The sequence below is a fragment of the Thamnophis sirtalis genome, unplaced genomic scaffold (genome assembly GCF_051295495.1).
Source record: "Thamnophis sirtalis isolate CommonGarterSnake01/CBP01778 unplaced genomic scaffold, rThaSir2_p1.2 scaffold_7, whole genome shotgun sequence".
Taxonomy (NCBI): domain Eukaryota; kingdom Metazoa; phylum Chordata; class Lepidosauria; order Squamata; family Natricidae; genus Thamnophis; species Thamnophis sirtalis.
The window spans coordinates 90,470,300-90,492,859 of NW_028261387.1; the positions used below are offsets into that span (position 1 = coordinate 90,470,300).

Sequence of the window (22,560 nt, forward strand, 5' to 3'; positions counted from 1 at the left end):
TCCTAAAAGGAATATAACTGCAGGCCTGACATAGAGACGGGGCAGGTGGGCAGGCCCACCATGATTGCCGCTACTGGTGAGGCCAGGCGAACCGGTCTAAACCAGCTGAATACCACCTCTGAACCGCACTAAAAAAAGTGACTTACGACTGTTTTTCACACCGTTGGCATTTTCCCCATGGAGCCCAAAATTTCTGTTGATAAGTGAGACATTTGTTAAGCATGTTTTGCCCCACATTATGACCTTTCTTGCCACAGTTGTTAACTGAATCGCTGCGGTTGTTACATTAGTGACACATTAGATTGTAAAATGAATCTGGCTTCCCCATTGATTTTGATTGTCAGAAGGTCGCAACAGGGGAACAGGGGGGTCACAACATGTGACACGGGGACACTGCAACCATCATAAATATGAGTCGGTTGTCAAGCATCTGAATTCTGAATCATGTAACAAACCGTTGTTAAGCGTGAAAAAAGTTTTAAGTCACTTTTTTCAGTGCTGTTGTAACTTTGAATGGTGACTAAATGAATGGTTGTAACTTGAGGACTACTTGTATAAGTGTTGGAATTCATTAGTGGAATGTACAGCTAGTCCTCGACTTACAACAGTTCATTTAGTGACTGTTCAAAGTTACAACAGCATCAAAAAAAGTGAACTATGAACATTTGTAATACTTACAACCTTTGTAGCATCCCCATGATCATGCTTAGCAACTGCTTCATACTTATGACTGTTGTTGTGCCCCGGGGTGATGTGATCTTCTGATGAGCAAACTCAGTTGGGCATCCAGATTCATTTAACAGCCATGTTACTAAATTAACAAACTCAGTGATTCACTTAACAAATGTGGCAAGAAAGGTTGTAAAATGGGGGCAAAACTCACTTAACAAATGTCTCACTTAAAAACAGAAAATTTGGGCTCAATTGTGGTCATAAGGTGAGGACTACCTGTATTTCTATGGAACAGCTACAGTAGTATTCAGCCAGTAGATGGCAGTGTTTACAAGTTTGGATCTATGCTCTTTTGTTCCTGTTTCTTGTTACAGTCAACCAGTTGAGCAGTAAAGCACATGGTGATTGTTCTCTTTGTTTCCTCTGTAGTGCTATATCTAAACAGAATTTCTAACAGTAAGGACTCCTGCCTTGAGCCTTCTTGACCAGGAGACCTCCGAAATTCCTTCGAGCTCTATGATTCCGTTATTCTAAGGTTGTGTTTCTTTGAGTAAATGCGTAGGATCGGGACTAACGTTCCTTCTCTTGATGATTTATAATATAGGAAGAGTTGAGCCAGGGAAGAAAAGGCAAAACACCCATCCTTTTAAATCAGATGATTATATGCTCAACGCTGAGCCAACGTTGACGCTGCCAACCTTGCCAAGCGTAATAGAGTTTGAAGGGGATTATCTGGCCCGAAGGAAAACGAGCAGCGACAGCTTCAGGAAAGGTGAGATATCTTTCGCACAGACACCGCAGTGCCGCTCTTTCTGCAAACGTTCCTTGCCTCTATTGGCTACTTGCTTACCATCAACAAGAGGTTTGGTTTTCCTAATTGCCTTATCACCCTATCATGCGTCAGGTTATATCATAAGTCGTCACCCTTAAAGAATCTGTGTTTCAGTTACATATGTAGCAATACTGTTAAAATGTTCATGGCTGGGAGAGACATGGGAACAAGGTCAGCCAATGAATAGGCATAGCGACTAAGTCAGCCAATGGGAGCTTAAACAGATCTGTGTCTGTGCAGAGAATTGAAACAGAAACTTAAGCAGTCTGCTGCTCTGAGAAGTAAACTAACAGTTTGTCAGGGCTCGTCTGCTAAAATGAAGCTAACTGCTTATGTTTGCCTGTAACTCTCCTGCCTTGTGTTTACTAGGAAGAACCACCTGTTGGTATTGTACATTTATTCATCTATTCTTATGTATGTAAAGAAGTTAATGAATCCAGCTGAATCAGTTATCTGTGTGTGCTTCTGGATTTGATTTTTCTGCAACAAATTCGGACAAATACAATAACACTTAGATTTATATACCGCTTCACAGTGCTTTCCAGCCCTCTCTAAGCGGTTTACAGAGTCAGCATATTGTCCCCAACAATCTGGGTCCTCATTTGACCCACCTCGGAAGGATGGAAGGATGAGTCAACCCTGAGCCTGGTGAGATTTGAACTGCCAAATTGCAGGCAGACAGCAGTCAGCAGAAGTATAACCTGCAATATTGCACTGTAACCACTGGGCCACCGCGGCTCGTATAATTTTCATGGCGATAATTAGGGTTAGAAGACGGGTGGAATAGCAATAGCACTTAGACTTATATACCGCTTCACAGTGCTTTTACAGCCTTCTCTAAGCGGTTTACAGAGTCAGCCTATTGCCCCCAACAATCTGGGGTCCTCATTTTATCAACCTCGGAAGGACGGAAGGCTGAGTCGACCTTGAGCCAGGGAGAATCGAACTGCTTGCAGTCGGCAGAAATTAGCCTGCAATACTGCATTCTAACCACTGTGCCACCACGGCTCTTAGAATGGGTAGAATGCAATCCGAAGGCTAATACAGGGAGTCCTCGACCTACAACAGTTCATTTAGTGGCTGTTCAAAGTTACAACGGCGCTGAAAAAAAGTGACTGATGGCCATTTTTCACACGTACAACTCTAGCAGCGTCTCCCACGGTCCTGTGATCAAAATTCAGAAGCTTGGCAACTGATTCATATTTGTGATGGTTGAAATCCCGGGGTTGTGTGATCGTCCCCTGACCACACCAAGTCAATGGGGGCAACCGTTTTACTGACTTAACTGCAGTGATTCACTTAACAACCAGGACAGAAAATGTTGTAAAAGAGGGCAAAGCTCACTTAGCAATAGAAAATTTGGGCTCAATTGCGGTCTTAAGTCGAGGACTATCCGTAGTGAGTATCCCGCAGATTCTGACCAGTTCTGGAGTTCCCTCCCCTACCACCTCTGGCTGGCCCCGCCCCCATAAGTATAATTTTTATTGTCATTGTACTTAAATACAATGAAATTGGTTACTCTGCCTCCCGAGTCCCAGTTGATCTTCTTTTGTTGCTCTGAACAGGAGAACGGAGCTGGAGAGCAGGTTAGTGGGGTTGGGAGGGAATGGGGATGTTGCAGTATCCTTCGCCTCCCAGACCCACAAAACAACACTCACAAAGCAACGCCACACCCTCCAAGCCACGCCGACAGAACCGGTAGTAAAAAAAATTTGAATCCCACCACTGCTCTGTCTCTGTCTCTCTGTCTCTGTTTTTCTCTCTGTGTGTCTCTGTCTCTCCCTTTCTCCCTCTCTGTTTCTGTCTCTGTCTCTCTCTGTGTGTCTTTCTCTCTCTGTCTATCTGCCTCTCTGTCTCTCTCTCTCTTTCTCCATTTCTCTCTCTCTCTGTGTGTCTCTCTCTGTCTCTATCTTTCTCTCGTCTCTCTCTGTCTCTCTCTCTCTCTTTGTCTCTGTCTCTCCCTTTCTCTCTGTCTCTCTCTGTCTCTCACTCTGTCTCTCTCTGTGTCTCTCTGTGTGTCTTTCTCTCTCGGTCTATCTGCCTCTCTCTCTCTCTTTCTCCATTTCTCTCTCTCTCTCTGTGTCTCTCTGTCTCTCCCTCTCTCCCTCTCTGTCTCTGTCTCTCTCTCTGTCTTTCTCTCTCTATCTATCTGCCTCTCTGTCTCTCTCTCTGTCTCCATTTCTCTCTCTCTCTGTGTCTCTCTGTCTCTATCTTTCTTTCGTCTCTCTCTCTCTCTCTGTCTCTGTCTCTCTCTCTTTGTCTCTCTCTCTGTCTCTCCCTTTGTCTCTCTCTCTCTGTCTCTGTCTTTCTCTCTCTGTGTCTCTGTGTCTCTGTGTCTCCCTCTCTCCCTCTCTGTCTCTGTCTCTCTCTCTCTCTGTGTCTTTCTCTCTCTGTCTATCTGCCTCTGTCTCTCTCTCTCTTTCTCCGTTTCTCTCTCTCTCTCTCTCTCTCTGTGTCTCTCTGTCTCTATCGTTCTCTTGTCTCTCTCTCTGTCTCTCTCTCTCTTTGTCTCTCTCTGTCTCTCCCTTTGTCTCTCTCTCTCTCTCACTCTGTCTCTCTCTGTCTCTGTGTCTCTCTCTGTGTGTCTCTCTCTTTCTGTCTCTCTGTCTCTGTCTCTCGTTCTCCATCTCTCTGTCTCTCTTTCTCTGTCTCTCTGAGAGAGAAAGAGGGAGGGACTGTCCTACAGCAGCTAATGCTGCAGATAAATCAATCATATCTTCAGTGATGTATCATATATGAGGGGCCCTTGGTGCTCTCTCAGCTTCCTTGTTTTGTTGCAGATGTTTCATTACCTAAACCAGGTAACCCCTTCAGTGCTAGCCCTGATGATGTTACCTATTTAGGGCCATGAAACCTCTGCAACAAAACAAGGCAGCTCAGAGAGCACCAGGGACCCCTCATTTCAACCCTGAGCTACAAATATTCCCCATTCCCTGTATCATATATTTCGGGTAGCAGAGGGCTCAGGTTTTAAAAACGAGACACGGCGACATCTGTGCAAAACTCTTCCAGTAAATGCATCTTAATTCCTCGGTCGAGGCGCCGATTTTAACTTTATAAGATATGACAACTGAAACCAAACAAAAAAAAAAAGGCCAACCCCCCACATTAGAGACCGTGAGATGCACAAATGTGAAAGGCACATTTTGTGATGGGATCTGACCTGGAGAAATTAGGGAGACATTTTAGCCTGAGGAGACAGCCGATACGTGTTAATTTCGCATGACGGGAAGTTGTTGGCTTCTAGGGATAGCGCAGGGCGGGAATAGATGGGAACGCTGATGGCATCCTGGCATACGGACAGGATCGTCTTTCCCAAAAGACAACCTGGAGAACAGGGGTGTCAAACTCGATTTCATTGAGGGCCTCATCAGGGTTGTGTTTGACCTCACAGGGCCGGTGTGTCGGTTGTGGCCCACAAGTGGCCAGTGAAGCTGGCAGCAAATTCGGACAGTGAGGAGGTTGTGGAGGAACATGGGCCAGTCTTGGAGTCTGGGGAAGGCTGGGATGAGGGCTCTGTGTCGGAGGCAGAGAGGGGGCCGATGCCGTCTGGCAGTGATCAGGTGCCTACGGAGCTAGATAGCAGTGAGGCAGAGGAACAACTGGAGCCTGTTCCCAGTGTGCCCATGCGCAGAGCTGCCAGTAGAAAAGAACAGCTACGAAATCCGGGTCGACTTGGGAGTAAAGTCACAGGTGGAAGGTGATTGGCCCCTCGCTTAGGAAATAAAAGAGGAGCAGAAGGGGAGTGGGCTTTTGCAGGAAACAATTCGTTCGTTCGATCGTTCGATCCGTTTCAGGAGTGTGAAGATCTGTCCGTGAATCTCAGAGACTCTGTGCCCAGCCTTTCTTGCACAGCACCTCATTTGGAAATATTCACATGGCAGCTTTCCAAGCTAGATAAGGTTTGTGGTCATAAATACTCCTTTGAAAGACTGTTTTCCAGGCCTTTGCTGAATGTGAATGAGAAGGATTCACATTCATTTAATACAAGAGGTTTTGTCGGGACCAGGAGTCTGCCTCGTGCTTTTTGGGGAAGCCTAGGTCAGAACACTGTGTGTGTGGGAGAGTGTGGCTGAGGTGGTGGATTCACTTAACAACCCATGGTTCACTTAACCATTGCAATGATTCTCTTAGCAACCAAGGCAAAAAAGAGACACGACATTGAATATGCCCTCATCCTCCTATTGCCTTTCTTATAGAAATGGAAATTTACTGCTAAATTGAGGATTACCTGTATTTTGGACCTGGTGTTTGAATCCTCACTAATAATAATTTCAGGATGATTAAATTCTCTCCTTTTAATGCTGTAGAAATTTCAGCTACATTTTTAAACAATTATACTACACATCCAAATTCATTCATTCTTTCTTCTTCTTCTTCTTCTTCTTCTTCTTCTTCTTCTTCTTCTTCTTCTTCTTCTTCTTCTTCTTCTTCTTCCTCCTCCTCTTCTTCTTCCTCCCCTCCCCCTCTTCTCTTCCTTTTCCCTTCTTCCTCCCCCTCCCATCCTCCTCCTTCTTCTTCCCTTTCCTCTTCCTCCTCTTTTCCTTTCCTCCTCCTTCCCCTCCTCCTTCCTCTCTTCCTTTTCCCTTCTTCCTCCCCCTCCCATCCTCCCCCTCCCCCTCCTTCTTCCCTTTCCTCTTCTTCCTCTTTTCCTTTCCTTCTCCTCCCCCCTCCTCTCTTCCTTTTCCCTTCTTCCTCTTTTCCTTTCCTTCTCCTCCTTCCTCTCTTCTTTTTCCCTTCTTCTTCCCCCTCCTATCCTCCTCCTTCTTCCCTTTCCTCTTCCTCCTCTTTTCCCTTCCTCCTCTTCCTCCTCCACCTCCTCCTCCTCCTCCCTGACTCTGCTTCTCTTCATAGTTTCCCATTTCCAGTGCGATACCTCTGCTACGACTGATATTATCCTGCTGGTGGATGGATCGTGGAGTATTGGACGCAACAATTTTGGACTCATCCGTGAATTCCTGGCAGCTTTACTGGCACCTTTCAATATTGCTGAGGATAAGATCAGAGTAGGTGAGTGGCTTTATTTTATTTTTTTGCAGGATTCAAATTCAGGCGTCAGGCCTGCAGTCATATTCCTTTTAGGATCTTTGGCCTGCCACACTCTCTCTTATTTTATGATGCTGTTTCATTAGTGGGGAAATGGGAGGGGGAATAGAGTAAGGAGTAGAATGTGTTGTTGTCAAAATTAAAAAAAATCCTTCCTAGAAGCCTGTTGCGACTCAGCAGAAGTTTGCTGTGAGTTGAGTCGGGATGCAGGAATAACAATACAGCTGAGGCTCATTAGTGTCGTCTTCTGGAGATAAAAGGACTGATGGTGCCACGCCCTGGTTGCAGAAGTCAACGTTCATTCGTTCGTTCGTGGTTCGTCATTCATCGGTCGTGGTTTGTTTGTGAGAGGCACTTGGATAAGTGATTTGCTTTCTGTAACCCTCATTCAAAGAGACACTTGGAGAAGTGATTTGCTTTCTTTCTGTAAACCTGGTGTGGCTGTAATAGCTCTTTGTTTTTGCATTCTGCTGCGTAACCTTTTTGCCAGAGACATTATTTATGTTTATTTTGGGCTCACAGCCAGCGTGAGCCAGGACTGATAAAGTTATTTCCTTTTAAGTCTGTCTGACTGTTGTCTGTGAATGGGCAAAGAAGGGGGGGTCAGAACAGAAGCCCAAGGTCATCCTTTGTCTCTGCACCTCTGAGCCTGACCGGAACTGGATGTGTCAGGGCTGCTTCACTTAATAACCAAGAAAGAAACCACTCAACTCCGTTTTGCAGAATTAAGAGTACTTTTACTGATTATAAGTAAATAGAAGCTAAGCAAAGCAGGATCTGAGCAAAAGCGTGCGAAAGCATTAGATATCAATACATGACCCATTCCCCTCCCCTTGGTAACCCCAGTCCATGATCCAATCCAACATCTCCACAGCTGTCAGGTGGGAGACATCTTCAAAAATCATCATCAGGTTGGTATGCCGGACAGTTGGCCTTGGCGGGAAGCTCCCCTCCTTGCCACATGCGCAGTAGATGGTGAGAACAACTCCCCAATAACAGTCCTCCTATACAGATTATTTCCCACACCCAAATACCATGCCCTCCCTCCCCGTTTCAATGGCAGCCGAAAAGTAAGCAGCAAAACAAGATGGGTGGAACTGCCAGGGTGGCAGTGGAAGATTGGACCATGTGATGGACTTGTGGGCATGGGGGCAAGATCACAAACTTTCAACTGGGTGGAAAACCCAGGAAGCTTTCAGATTTGGGTTTTCCACAGATGTGCCAACATGTCTCTCTCAATAAATTGGAATTTTGAAGAAAGCTCTGCCTTGGACTCTGATTTAATTTTGGATGATATCTGGAACGCTAGCATCAGGAATGATTCAGTTTTGGGTGGGGGAATTATATTTTCTACCAACCCAAGGGCATGGCAACATATGTCATCATGGCAGAGACTCTTTGATGTCTTAAAATAATTTATTGCATTGTTATTATAGTCATGAATTCATTGGTCATTGCATCCCAAGATGAAGTTGAAACAATAGAAAAGGTCCAGACTGTTGTGGCTCACCACTGAAGCTGGCAGCAGATTCGGCCAGTGAGGAGGTTTGGGGAGGAACATGGGCCAGTCCTGGAGTCTGGGGAAGACTCTGATGAGGGCTCTGTGTTGGAGGCAGAGAGGGGGCTAGGGCCATCTGACAGTTATCAGCTGCCTTTGGAGTCAGACTTCAGTGGGGCAGGAGAACCGTGGCACGACAAAACCGCGCTCGACTAAAGCGCGCCCGATTAAACCGCGTCGCTGACATCATCAACAGGGTGACAACAGCGAGCGTGGAGAAAGAAGGGCGCTTTAAATAGCGCTTTGAAAGCAAGCCGATTCAAGTTAAGGTAAGGGTTAGGTTTAGGGTTAGGTTAAGGGTTAGGTTAAGGGTTAGTTTTAGGTTTAGGTTTAGGGTTAGGGTTAGGGTTAGGGTTAGGGTTAGGGTTAGGGTTAGGGTTAGGGTTAGGATTAGGTTTAGGGGGGTTAGGTTTAGGTTTAGGGGTTAATTTTAGGTTTAGCGTTTACAGCGTGCTTCTTTCTCCGCGCTGTTGTCGCGCTGTGATGACAGCTACGCGGTTTCGTCGAGCGCCCTTTAGTCGAACGCGGTTTTGTGGTGGAACCCAGGAGAACAGCTGGAGCCATGCGCAGACTTGCCAGACAAAGGGAACAGCTAAAGAACAAGGGTCGACTTGGGAGTAAGGCCACAGGTGGACGGTGAATGGCCCCTCCCAGAGGGAATAAAAGAGGAGCAAAGGGGAAGTGGAGCTTGCAGGAGACCATTAGTTCATTCCTGCATTCTTGCCAAGTATTGCGCCTTCTGAAAGATATCGGCCTGACCACTCTCCAAGCCTGATAAAGGTCGGTAATTGTGAACTATCTTGAAAGACTCTGGGAGAGGAAAGACTTTGCTGGAGAGGAATTCACTGTACATTAAATAAAAGGGGTTTATCAGGAGGAGAATTCTGCTTCGTGCTACTGGGGAAGCCGAGGTCACAGCTCAGACTTAGAAGAGACAAGTTTTCAAAGAATTCAGGAACTACTCTTGTTGCTGTTTTACATCCTCCACATGATGGCCCAGCTTTCTTTCTTTCTTTCTTTCTTTCTTTCTTTCTTTCTTTCTTTCTTTCTTTCTTTCTTTCTTTCTTTCTTTCTTTCTTCTTCCTTCCTTCCTTCCTTCCTTCCTTCCTTCCTTCCTTCTTTCTTTCTTTCTTCTTTCTTTCTCTCTCTCTTTTTTTCTTTTAATTATTTTTTTTGAAATGTTTACTAAAATCTCAATTAATAAAAAGAGAAAGAAAAAGGCAGAAAGGGCATGCAAAGGGGAAAAAAAAGTTATTTTACTGCCATTTCAATTAACAGAGAAAAACTAAATCAGAAAGAAAAGAGTGCACGAAATAAAGAGGAGAAAAGTAGAGGGATTTTTTTTTTAAAAAAAAATAATTGTATTGAAATTTTTAATAAACAAAGAAAACAAAATAATATCAACTAAGCTAAATAAAGGAAAAGTGCAGGGGGAAAAAAGGAAACAGAATTCAAAAAATAATTTTTATTGATTCTTTTTTAACAAACGTAGCAAAAATTAGCATCAACTACATTGAAAAAAAGGAAAGAAAGAGAAATTGCAGCAAAGTGGAAAATAAGAAAGAAGTAGAAAAAAAAAGAGTTTTCTTTCTGACCCTTTCTCCTTGTCGTTTCTTTTTTTTTTAATGAAAATTTTTTAAAAACAAACTTTTACAAATATTTATTTCCCTCTCCCCCAACCCCCCCCAACCATCCCCCCCATGACTTCTCAGAACCAATACAGGGTAGAAATCTTTAACAAAAACATTCTAAAATAAGCTTAAAAAGAAAAAAAGTTAATAACATCGTTCACTTGAGCTTTAACTCCTCCTTACTAGGCTAGCTCTAAACAATTTATATCATTCCTGGTTTCTTTAGTCATAAGCTATCTGAAATTTCTTAGTCCCGTATTTATTTTGAGTATAATCAATCCATCTTCTCCACTCCAGTTTATATCTCTCGTTTGAGTGGTCCTTGATATATGCTGATATTTGAGCCATCTCAGCTAGGTTTGTTACTTTTAATGTCCATTCTTGAATAGTAGGCAAATCTTCCTTCTTCCAGTATTGCGCCACCAGCAGTCTAGCTGCGGTTATTAAATGCAAAAATCAGGTTAATCTCTATAACTGTACAATCATTAATTACACCTAACAAAAATAACTGAGGGGAGAAACTTTATCCTTTTTTAAAGAACATTTTGCATAATCCACCATATATCCTTGTCGTTTCTTCCAGGCTTGTCCCAGTACAGCAGTGACCCCCGGACGGAATGGGACCTGAACACGTTTTCCACCTGGGAGCAGGTGTCCGAAGCCATTCGGAATTTGCGCTACAAGGGAGGAAACACCTTCACAGGTAAACGGATTACCTGAGCTCTCTGCAGGTGGTAGGTGGACTTTCTCCATGGTGGGCTGGGGCAGAAGGAGAGAGGGACCAGGGCAGGACGGTGACAAGAAAGGTCGTAAAATGGGTCAAAACCCACGGAACACATGTCTCGCTTAGCAGCAGAAAGTTTGGGCTCGGTTGTGGTCGTAAACCGAGGGCTCAACCTGCAAAACATTTTGCAGTGATTGCCATTCTTTAGGGAAAGAGGCAGGGGGTGAAAAGAAAGCCACTTTCTCCCAGGTTTAAGGAAAGGGAGAAATCAGGACCTGAATTACATCCGATTCCTTTTTTTCTAAACTGTCAGAAGAAATGTCCATGCGGGAGGGAGGGAGGGAGGGAGAGAGAGAGAGGGAGGGAGAGAGGGAGAGGGAGAGAGGGAGAGAGAGAGGGAGAGGGAGAGAGGGAGAGAGAGAGAGGGAGAGAGGGAGGGAGGGAGGGAGAGAGAGAGAGAAAGAGAGAGAGAGAGAGAGAGAGAAAGAGAAAGAGAGAGAGAGAGAGATTTATACCTTCTCTTGGGCTTTAAATTTGAGCTTGTATTCTGATTGGTTGTCAGACTCCCATGGGGCCATGCAGGGGCAACTCTGTAGGCTGTCCTGAGTCCCAGGCTTGGTTGAGCCTTGCTGGGTGATGATGTCATGAATGTCAGGCCTGCAGCCATCTTTTCTTTTGCATCTTTGGCCTGCCACACTTGGAACCTGACACCCAGCCCAGCCCACCTGCTGGGTGTGTGTGTGTGTGTGTCTCAGCGGTTCAAGAGAACCTCTAGCTAAGATTCTTTGCAGTTTGGAGAACCCCCAAATCCCACTCCTGGCTGGCCCAGTGTCTTTTCTTTTGGGTCTTTGGCCTGCCACATTTTCTATTCTTCTACTATGCATTTTCTATTGTGGGAACATGGGAGAGGGGAATTGTAGGAGTGAGATGTGATGTAGCCATAACAACATTCTTTCTAGAAAGCCAAGGTCATCCTTTGTCTTTGCACCTCTGCACCTGACCGGAACTGGATGGGTGGAAGCTGCCAGCACGGCAGTGGAAGATTAGTGAAGGACTTCTGGGTGTGGGGGCAAGATCTTGAACTTTCAACTGGGTGGGGAAAACCGGGAAGCTTTCAGATTCGGGGTTTTCCCAGCTGTGCCAACATGGCTCTCTTAACAAATTGGATCTTTGAGCAATACTTCACCTTGGGCTCTGGTTTAATTTTGGATGCTATTTGGAACCCTGACAATGAAAGGACTTTGGGATTCCTATTATGCATCTGCCTGAAGAAGGCAGATCTTTGTTATGTAGAATAGACTGTCTCAGGCCTTAATGGCCCACTGACAAAGTGGTGTGTGAGTTTCCACCTCTCTTTTTAGGGGAAATATTCTGCCTTTTTAATATTTCCCCAAATATCTCATTTTCCTAAGAGAGGGATGGGTGCTAACTTCCTACAGAACTTTTCTAACTATAATTTTTTTCATGCCTCATTTTTTTTCCTCCATCCAAGGATTGGCGCTTACTCACGTCCTGGAACACAATCTAAAGGAGGAAGCGGGTGCGAGACCTGAAGCTTCTAAACTGCTCATCCTTTTGACCGATGGCAAGTCTCAGGATGATGCCAGCCCACCTGCCCAGACCTTGAAGAATATGGGAATCAAGATATTCGCTGTGGGTGAGTACCACCGCCCCAGACCCAAATCAGCACCGGGAATTCTGGGAGCTGAAGTCCGCTCCTCTTCACCTCTTCAAAAACCCTCTAAAACTCTGTCTCATGTCAATACCTGATCTGACCACGAGATGGCGCTGCCTCTCTATGCAAGCTGAAATCTACTGCAAACTAAAGAGTTATTCTAATCCATCTTTTCCTGTGTCCTGCTAAGGAATAGTTTGGACTACAGGGTCCATTATCCCTGGCTAGTTTAGCCGTGATGAATGAGGACTGCACTGATGTGAACTGCAGTCGCTTGTATCAGAAAGGCACCTGGATAGGTATAAACATTGAGGGGCTTCACATACGTCAAATCTACTAACTTTCATTGAAGTGGATTTTTTTGTGTTAGATTTGGAAGAAATGTCCTTCTGGGTTCAGTCCCAAGTAGGGAAAAAGACACTGGAAACATGGAGGCTGCTTGGAAAGATGGTTTAATGGTGGACAGGACCGCATGGCTTGAGCTCCTGAACAGAAAAGGGGGATCACATGCTTCCAGATGTTGGGTGAAGAAGAAAAAGAGAGCGAGAAGCTGAAACTTCCTGGTTTTATGCCCTCTCTGGCCTTTGATCTTGATCTTGTATTCTGATTGGTTGTCAGACTCCCATGGGCTATGCAGGGGCAACTCTATAGGCTGTTTGAATCCAAGTTTGGTTGACCATTGCTTCTTCCCAGTGAGTGAGATGGGTAAAGGGCTAATACTATCATGCTTTAATCCCATCACCCTGGACCTGAAGGGGGAGATCTTTGTTATAGCAATAGCAGTTAGACTTATATACCGCTTCATAGGGCTTTCAGCCCTCTCTAAGCGGTTTACAGAGTCAGCATATCGCCCCCACAGTCTGGGTCCTCATTTCACCCACCTCGGAAGGATGGAAGGCTGAGTCAACCCTGAGCCGGTGAGATTAGAACCACTGAACTGTAGATAACAGTCAGCTGAAGTGGCCTGCAGTACTGCACCCTAACCACTGCGCCACCTCGGCTCTTATGTAGAATAGACCGACCTAGGCTTTTTTTAATGGTCCATTGACAAAGGCGGGGGCTATTAAGAGTGAGTTTGCTTCCTGTCTAAAACATGATTCTCCATTTCTGATCCAGGGAAATATAATATTCTGCCTTTTCAATATTTCCCAAGATATTTCATTTTTCTAGGAGAGGGGTGGGTTTTCACTTCCTACAGCTGGACTGAGCTAAAATGGAGCGTGGCTGTTGATGGGTAAGGGAATCCTTCATGGCAGGTTGTTGTTGTTTTTTGACTCAGGCTATCCCATTTTCAAGTGGGGAAAAAGACACTGGAAACATGGAGGCTGCTTGGAAACAGGGAGGCTGCTGTCCTACAAGATAGTTTGTTAGTCAGGATGCTAACCATGCTAGGAGAAGGCAGGAGCTGTGCTTTGTCCTGCAAACAGTGGCACGCATCATCAAGAGGGAGATTCTGAGGGAATTCTGCAGCACAAAATATCTCCCGCAGAAAAGAGCTGTGAAGGAGGAAGAGAAGGAGAGGAGAAAGGGGAGAGAAGGAGAAAAGATGAGGAGAAGACGAAGAGGAAAGAGAAGAGGGAGGAGGGGGGAGAAAGAGAGGGAGGAGTAGATGGACAAGGAGAAAGGGAGAGAAGGAGGGTGAGGAGGATGGGGAGGGGAAGGAGATGGAGGCGGAGAAAGAAGAGGAGGAGGAAGGAAAATGGAAAGAGGGAAGAGGAGGAGAGGACAGAAGGAAGGAGTGGGGACAAAATGAAGACAAAGAAGGAGGAGAAGAGGAAGGAGGAGAAGAGGAAGCTGAAGGGGAGAAGGAAAAGGAAAGGAAATGGAGACAGGGAGGAGGAGGAGAATATGAAGAACCAAGAGGAGGAGAAGGGGAGAAGGAAAAGGAAAGGAAATGGAGATGGGGGGAAGGAGGAGAAGGGGAAAAGAAGAAAGAAGGAAAATGGAGAAGGAGAAGGAGAAGAAGAAGAAGAAGAAGAAGAAGAAGAAGAAGAAGAAGAAGAAGAGGAGGAGGAGGAGGAGGAGGAGGAGGAGGAGGAGGAGGAGGAGGAGGAGGAGGAGGAGGAGGAGGAGGAGGAGGAGGAGAAGGAATAGAAAAGAGAAAGAATTGAACAAGAATTGAATACCGTAACAATTAAACCCACTGGACAAAAATGTTATTTTTTTGCAAAAGAAAAAAAAAATCCCAAGAGAGAAAATGGGGATTGAATGGAGAGGCATTGGAAAAAGCATGGGGTGATTTGAGGGGTCCTCTTGGTGCTCTCTGAGCTTCCTTGTTTTGTTCCAGATGTTTCATTACACAAACTAGGTAACATCATCCATGCTAGTCGTGGTTGGATGGTTCCAAGAGATGATTGATTATTCCTCACAGTAATCATTTGGGCTATGATTCTTGCCAAACCCTCCACAGAAAAGCGGCAAACGGCAGCATTCAGCTAGGCCAAAAAGGCAAAATGGCGGTTGCAACCGCCATCTTGCCTTTTTGACAGCAGATGCTGCTGCTGGTGCCAAGGCTCCATGTTTATTCCCAGAGCTTTTAAATCCGTTGCCTTCTCCCTTCGCCGCTGCGTCCCCATCAAAATGGCCCTTCTAGATGTTCGAAAGATGCTTTTCCAAAAGGCAAGTGGATTTTCTTGCTCCCCCCCCCCACGAAAAACTTGAAGAACTTGAAGAAGCTTCTTGGATGAGAAGTGAAATGTCCTCAGGTGAAAAAATCAAGAAAACCCAATGTCAGGGTCTGAAGTAACACCCCCAACAAAAGAAGACTTGAGGTTCCTCAAAGTTCCATTTTATTAGAGACGACCTATTGGCACATCTGGGAAAACCCGAATCTGAAAGCTTCCAGGTTTTCTCCACCCAAATGAAAGTTCAAGTCCCTGCCCAGCACCCACATGTCTGTCACATGGACCAATCAGGCACCGTCCAAAACAGGAGGTGCTTCCCAGTCACGCCACTCCAGGTGCAGGGCAAGATGTCCTTGACTCTCTGAGAATGGAATGTTATTTAGACTATATCTCTCCCATACTTCATATAATCCCCACCTCCTGTTTTCCCACAGCAGAAATTGTGGCACCATCCAAAACAGGGGATGCCTCCCAGTCTCACCAGCACAGCTGCAGGGCAAGGTGTCCTTGACTCTCTGAGAAAAGAATGTTATTTCGAGTATATATCACCCATAGTCCATAAAATCCCCCCTCCTGTTTTCCCACAGCAGAAATTGTAGCACCACCCAAAACAGGAGATGCCCCCCAGTCACGCCAGCACAGTTTCAGGGCAAGATGTCCTTGAGTCTCTGAGAAAAGAATGTTATTTAGACTCTATATTGCTCATACGCCATATAATCCCCCCTCCCATTTTCCCACAGCAGAAATTGTGGCAGGCCTGAGGGCCCAATGTAAAAAATGGCTCCCAGGTCTGACTCCTAGTTGCCTTTTGGAAAAAGCACCTTTCAGACAACCACGATGATTGCACATCTCTGTAGGCGTCCTACTAGATGGTTTTCTGCAGGCGGCGCATTTTCCATCCATGTTACCTCCAGATCCTCACGTTTCCTTTTGGTTCCAGGGGTGAAAAATGCCGACGAAACGGAGCTGCGCCAAGTGGCCTCCGAACCCCTCGAGATGACCGTCTACAATGTGGTGGATTTCCCTCTGCTCCGTTCTCTGGTCAGCCGCCTGACGTGGCTCTTATGCGCTTGGATCAAGGAGAAGGACCAGAAGGAGATAGGTGATACCATTCGGGGAGAATATTTGTAGCTCAGGATCGAACCGCAGGGACCTCGGTGCTCCGTGAACTTGGTGGTTTTCTTGCAGGCAAGGGTGGGCTTCAAAAATGTTAGTAATGGGTTCTCCGCCTGGTTGGTGTGTGGGCGTGGCCATGGTGGGTGTGGCCTACTCGGCTTTCTAAACCACGGCAGCCTGGGGAGGAGGAGTTTTCACCCGTGACCCGTCAAAACCGCGCTCGACTAAACCGCGCCCGACTAAACCGCGTCGCTGACGTCATCAACAGGGCGACAACAGCCAGCGCGGAGAAAGAAGGGCGCTTTAAATAGCGCTTTGAAAGCAAGCTGATTCAACTTAAGGTAAGGGTTAGGTTTAGGGTTAGCTTTAGGGTTAGGTTTAGGGTTAAGTTAAGGGTTAGGGTTAGGTTTAGGGTTAGGTTAAGGGTTAGGATTAGGTTTAGGGTTAGGTTAAGGGTTAGGTTTAGGGTTAGGTTTAGGATTAGGTTTAGGGGGGTTAGGTTTAGGGTTAGGTTTAGGATTAGGTTTAGGGGGTTAGGTTTAGGTTTAGGGGTTAATTTTAGGTTTAGGGTTTACAGCATGCTTCTGTCTCCGTGCTGTTGTCGCCCTGTTGATGACGTCACCGACGCGGTTTAGTCGGGCGCGGTTTTGTCGGTGAACCATTTTCACCCTTCCTGGGCTCCGGAGACTTTTCTCCAGCCTCCGGGAGGGCAAAAATGGAAACAGAAATGGGCCAGTTTTCGGCCTTCTGGAACTTCCGGGAGGCCCGTATTTCACCCTCCCCGAGTCTCTGTGCTGGCCCTGTACTTACCGGGCATCCCAAATGGGGCGCGTGGGGACTCCTGGGAGGAGCGGGGTGGGGAATGAGAGGCAGGGTGGGTGGGACAAGCTAGGGGTGGGATTTGTGTGTTTGCCGAACTGGGCAGTTCCTTAGCTGGAGGATCGCCTGAACCCGTGCAAACCTTCAGCAGCCCACCCCTGCTTGCAGGCGTTTCATTACCCAACTAGGTAACATCATCAGTGCTAGATGAGTAGATGATGTTACCTAATTTGGATAATGAAACGCCTGCAAGAAAACCACCAAGCTCAGAGAACACCAAGGACCTCCCCAACTATAGGTGAGGCTGAACCCATTTCTTTAACATCACCGCCTGCCTGAATTTGGAGTTCACCCCTGCTGACACACCAGTGGTGGGATTCAAATAATTTAACAACCGGTTCTCTGCCCTAATGACCAGCTGGGTAGGCGTGGCTTGGTGGTCATGTGGCTGGGTGGGTGTAGCCAATTCAACGTCACTCACATTGATGGGCACTTCATCTTAGCTGTTAAAATGTAATAGGGTTAACGGGAGAGGCAGTTTCTGTAAGCAAGGCAATAAAGATTGGGCTAGAAACAACATCAGAATGTTTCCTTCCTGCCTTCCTTACAGGATTAGCCCTGTAAAGTGGGGAAAAAACAAAAGGAGATTTCTTCCAGCAACCGGTTCTCCCAAATGCTTAGAAAGTTACCAACCGGTTCTCTGGGAAAGGTGCGAACTGGCTGAATCCCATTACTGTGACACACTCAACTGACCCCAGAGGCACTAGGAGGGAGGTCAAAAAAGTCAAGATGGTGGATGGGGCTATGCCAGCGCTAACTTAACTCAGTTTGCGCCTTGGCTCTGATCCTGTTCCCCCCTTTCCCCAAGGAGCGTCATCAATCACATTCCCCAACGAAGCAAATTCACGGGTCGTAGAAGTCACTCCCTCTGGCCGTTGCGGGTCTCCTTGGAGATGGCCTTGACTTTGACTGGCTAGGATGTGTTTTGTTTGGACTGAGGTGCGAATTCCTCATCCCCCTGCCTATGGCAACTCGGGAGCAGGTCAGGAAAGCTTTGTGAGTTGACAGTCGGCCTCTTATGCAGTAATACAATCCACATATTTTTAATATTTAGATAACTTTAGGAATGAATGTGATTTTCCATAGCCGGATCATTTTTTTTTCAATAATGAGATTCATTCCTCTCAGAAAACTTCATTTCCTGCACCAAAATGGGAATCGTTTTGCATTTTGCAGCCTACGAACCATTCTTGTCGCAGGAGATGTGAATCAAATTCTACCGCGAAGAGAGAAAATAAAATAATGCTCATCGCTTACATTAAGCTGCTTTTTATTGGGGAAAACGATGCCATTCTTCACCAATATTTTAGCCTCACTTCAAGCTGGGAATAGGTCTTTATTCACAGCCCTAACAATAAACAGATCCAGTCACCTTGTTTTACTGCTTCGATTTTTTAAGGTATGCTAGATTTTTTTTTTCTTCCTACTGTTTTAATCTCTGACGAAGACCTTAGCTTTGAGCAGCCCGATTTGTCAACTCATCTAATCGGCTTTTACCGTCGGCATATCCGGAATGTTTTCAACCGCTTCGAATTAAAAACGCCTTGCACTAAGTGTCAAATCTTTTTTTATGAGTTCACTTCAACCATTTGCGTCCTCTATCAAGCTTGAAATAGTTTAAACGTTCCCCCCAAAATGGCCCAAGGAATCTACTGTACATGGCAAAAGACAGTTTGGAACACAAGGGAAAAAAACCTGATTTCAGACTTGAAAGAATATATTTCATATTCAAGGCAAAGTGATTTTTTTTTTTGGACTGAGCTTTGACATAACAGAATAACAGAGTTGGATGGGGCGTTGAAGGTCTTCTAGTCCAAACCCCTGCTCAAGCAGGAGACCCTAAACAATGTTTAGACACCATCTCTTCTTGAAAGCCTCCAGTGAATGGGGCACCCACAACTTCTGGAGGCAAATTGTTTCACGGATTGTACTAACTGTTCAAGGATGTTCTTCTTATTTCTACGTTGGTCCTCCTTGATTACCATAATTTCCATCCATTACTTCTTGTCCTGCCTTCAGGTGCTCTGGAGAATAGGTTGACCCCCTGTCCTTTGTGGCAGCTTCTTAGATATGGGAAGACTGCTATCATGCCACCCCTAGTCCTCCTCTTCATTAGACTAGACATACCCAGTTCCTGCAACCATAGACATTCTGACCTAGGTTTCCCCCAAAAGCACGAGGCAGAGTCCTGGTCCCAAGGAAACCCCTTTTATTAAACGAATGTGAATTCCTCTCATTCCCATTCAGCCAGGCCTGGCAAACAGTTTTTCAAAGGAGTATCTATGACTACAGACCTTATCTATCTTGGAAAGCTGCCATGTGAATATTTTCCAAAGGAGGTGCTGTGCGAGGAAAGGCTGGGCACAGAGTCTCTAAGATTCACGGACAGATCTTCACACTCCTGAAATGAATCTAACGACCGAATAAAAGAATTGTTTCCTGCAAAAGCCCACTCCCCTTTCGCTCCTCTTTTATCTCCTACGGGAGGGGTCAATCACCTTCCACCTGTGGCTTTACTCCCGAGTTGACCCTGGTTTTGTAGCTGTTCTTTTCTTCTGGCAGCTCTGCACATGCGCACACTGGGAACAGGCTCCAGCTGTTCCTCTGCCTCACTGCTGTCTAGCTTCGTAGGCACCTGATCACTGCTAGATGGCCTCGCCCCCCCACTCTGCCTCCGACACAAAGCCCTCATCCGAGATTTTCCCAGCCTCCAGGACTGGCCCATGTTCCTCCCCAATCTCCTCACTGTCCGACTCAGAACAACAACAACCATAGAGTGCAGGTGAATTGGGGCGACCGATAAGTTGAGCAAAATGAACGCATAAGTGAATGAATCCAGTGTTCCCCGACCCTAAATAAAATGGTACCCATTGCTTGGATGTTGCAGGGGATCCGAAAACCATGCCAGCGATATCCGGGGTCCACCTGAGTCCAACCAATCTCCTATTAAAAGAAGTTACTTCCAGAAGTATGCACCTCATCTGGAACTCACCGCTCATAATGCCCCAGAGATACAGAGTGGTCTATTACCCGTCTCGAGGGGGAATTCCCAAAGAGGTAGGTCATCTTATGGTTGACGTCTTAAGCAGGCCCATCCGAACGGATACTGAATAATCGATCAGGTGTGACCGACATCAATTTCCTCCAGAATTCTCTCTCCCCAACCAGGTTCTTTTAAGACTCCTGTATTTTCATTCCCCTCGTTACTGGTAATCCTCATCTTAGAGACTCCTTTGATGTCAGTGGTGGGATTCAAATTTTTTTTTACTACAGGTTCTGTGGGTGTGGCTTGGTGGGCGTGACATGGCTTGGTAGGCGTGGCAGGGGAAGGATGCTGCAAAATCCCCATTTCCTCCAGATCAGCTAGGACTTGGGAGGCAGAGAATAGATGGGGGTGGGGCCAGCCAGAGGTGGTATTTAGCAGTTCTCCAAACTACTCAAAATTTCCACTACCGGTTCTTGAGAACTGGCCAGAACCTGCTGAATACCACCTCTGTTTGATGCACATATGATGTTACTTAGTTTGGTAATGAAATGTCTGGAAGGAAACCACCAAGCTCACTCACACCAAGGACCTCACAGTCTTCTTCCCCCCCTCCTCCTCCTCTTCCCCCCTCCCCTTCTGCTAATATCCTACTCTTCCACTCCACAAGCAGCCCTCCTTTCTAGCACTGATGATGTTACCTTGTTTGGTAATGAAATGTCTGGAAGGAAACCACCAAGCTCACTCACACCAAGGACCTCACAGTCTTCCTCTCCTCCTCCTCTTCCTCCTCCTCCTCTTCCTCCTCCTCCTCCTCCTCCTCCCCCTCCCCTTCTGCTAATATCCTACTCTTCCACTCCACAAGCAGCCCTCCTTTCTAGCACTGATGATGTTACCTTGTTTGGTAATGAAATGTCTGGAAGGAAACCACCAAGCTCACTCACACCAAGGACCTTACATCTTCTCCCTCCTCCTCCTCCTCCTCCTCCTCCTCCTCCTCCTCCTCCTCCTCCTCCTCCTCCTCCTCCTCCTCCTCCTCTTCCTCCTCCTCCTCCTCCTCCCCCTCCCCTTCTGCTAATATTCTACTCTTCCACTCCACAAACAGCCCTCCTTTCTAGCACTGATGATGTTACCTAGTTTGGTAATGAAATGTGTGCAAGAAAATCACCAAGCTCAAAGCACTCTAAGGACTTCACAGTCTTCCTCTCTTTCTGACCCTCCTCCTCCTCCTCTTCCTCCTCCTCCTCCTCTCCACAAACAGCCTTTCCTTCTAGCACTGATGATGTTACCTAGTATGTCTTAAGAAAACCACCAAGCTGAGAGAGCCTCAAAGTCCCACAATCCTCCTCCTTCCCCAACCTCCTCCTCTTTTCCTCCTCTTCCACTCCACAAACAGCGCTCCTTTCTAGCACTGATGATGTTACCCAGTTTGGTAACGAAACATCTGTAAGAAAACCACCAAGCTCAGAGAGCATCAAGAACTCCATAGTTCAACCCCGAGCTACAAATATTCTCTTCTATTAATCCTCCTCTTGGCTTCCCTTCAATTTTTCACACCATTGTGGACTTCTCAAAGGAACCATAAGACTTGTGTCCAAAGTCCGATAGTCCGAGCCTGGTTATTTGTAACTTGAGTCAGAGCTCTTGACTTGTTTTAGGATCCATTTTGTTTACTTTCTTGGCTATCCATCTTATCCTCAGGCATCGTCTTCAGAATCAAATCAATTTAAAAGTTAAATAATAATTTGTCGGTCCACCACTGCAAGGAGATTTGAGGACTGGGTTTCCACTCGGAGTGGTTGGGATGTGTTCTGACGTAGGCTTCCTGATACAGTAAAAAGCGCATGCTTAGTCCCCAAAACCCTTTTTTATTTCAAAGTCTGTGAATTATGTTCATTCACAGCCCGTAATACAACTTATACAATAGCAGAGCTGGAAGGGACCTTGGAGGTCTTCTAGTCCACCCCCCTGCTTAGCAAGAAACGCTATACCGTTCCAGACAAATGGCTATCCAACATCTTCTTAAAGACTTCCAGTATTGGAGCATTCACAACTTCTGGAGGCAACTTCTGTTCCACTGATTCATTGTTCTAACTGTCAGGAAATTTCTCCTCAGTGTTAAGTGGCTTCTCTCCTTGATTAGTTTCCACCTATTGCTTCTTGTCCCACCCTCAGGTGCCTTGGAGAATAGTTTGAGTCCCTCTTCTTTGTGGCAACCCCTGGGATATTGGAAGACTGCTATCATGTCTCCCCTAGTCCTTCTTTCTATTAAACTAGACATACCCAGTTCCTGCAACCGTTCTTCATATGTTTTAGCCTCCAGTTGCCTGATCATCTTTGTTGCTCTTCTCTGCACTCTTTCTAGAGTCTCCACATCTTTTCTACATCGTGGAGACCAAAACTGGATGCCGTATTTGAAGTGTGGCCTTCCCAAGGCCTTATAAAGTGGTATTAACACTTCACGTCATCTTGATTCTATCCCTCTGTTTATGCAGCCTAGAACTGTGTTGGCTTTTTTGGCAGCTGCTGCTCACGGCTGGCTCCTATTTAAATGGTTGTCCACTAGGACTCCAAGATCCCTCTCACAGTCACTCCTGTTGAGCAAGGTACCACCTATACTGTACCTGTGCATTTCATTTTTCTTGCCTAAATGTAGAACCTTGCTCTACTTTACTCTAATGAGTCACAAATAGTTGTAAAGAGTCCTACAGCAGGCTGCCAAAGTCCTTTGGGATAAGGTTGATAAGCACCCACCTATATGTTCTTTGAAAACACTGCCAAAGACTTAATTGGCATTTAGCTTGGCAAGACCACATGGAA

At 46.0% G+C, this 22,560-nt stretch overlaps 1 protein-coding gene across 1 annotated transcript in view; it reads left to right on the forward strand.

Moving 5' to 3' along the window:
• Positions 1–22,560, forward strand: part of COL20A1 (collagen type XX alpha 1 chain) — a 204,453-nt gene that overhangs the window by 18,165 nt on the left and 163,728 nt on the right. The window contains exons 6-11 of the mRNA XM_087720870.1: positions 1,277–1,444; positions 6,359–6,514; positions 10,323–10,442; positions 11,956–12,120; positions 15,703–15,864; positions 19,645–19,814. Coding sequence (XP_087576996.1) covers positions 1,277–1,444; positions 6,359–6,514; positions 10,323–10,442; positions 11,956–12,120; positions 15,703–15,864; positions 19,645–19,814 — 941 coding nt within the window. The remainder of the gene's footprint in view (positions 1–1,276; positions 1,445–6,358; positions 6,515–10,322; positions 10,443–11,955; positions 12,121–15,702; positions 15,865–19,644; positions 19,815–22,560) is intronic.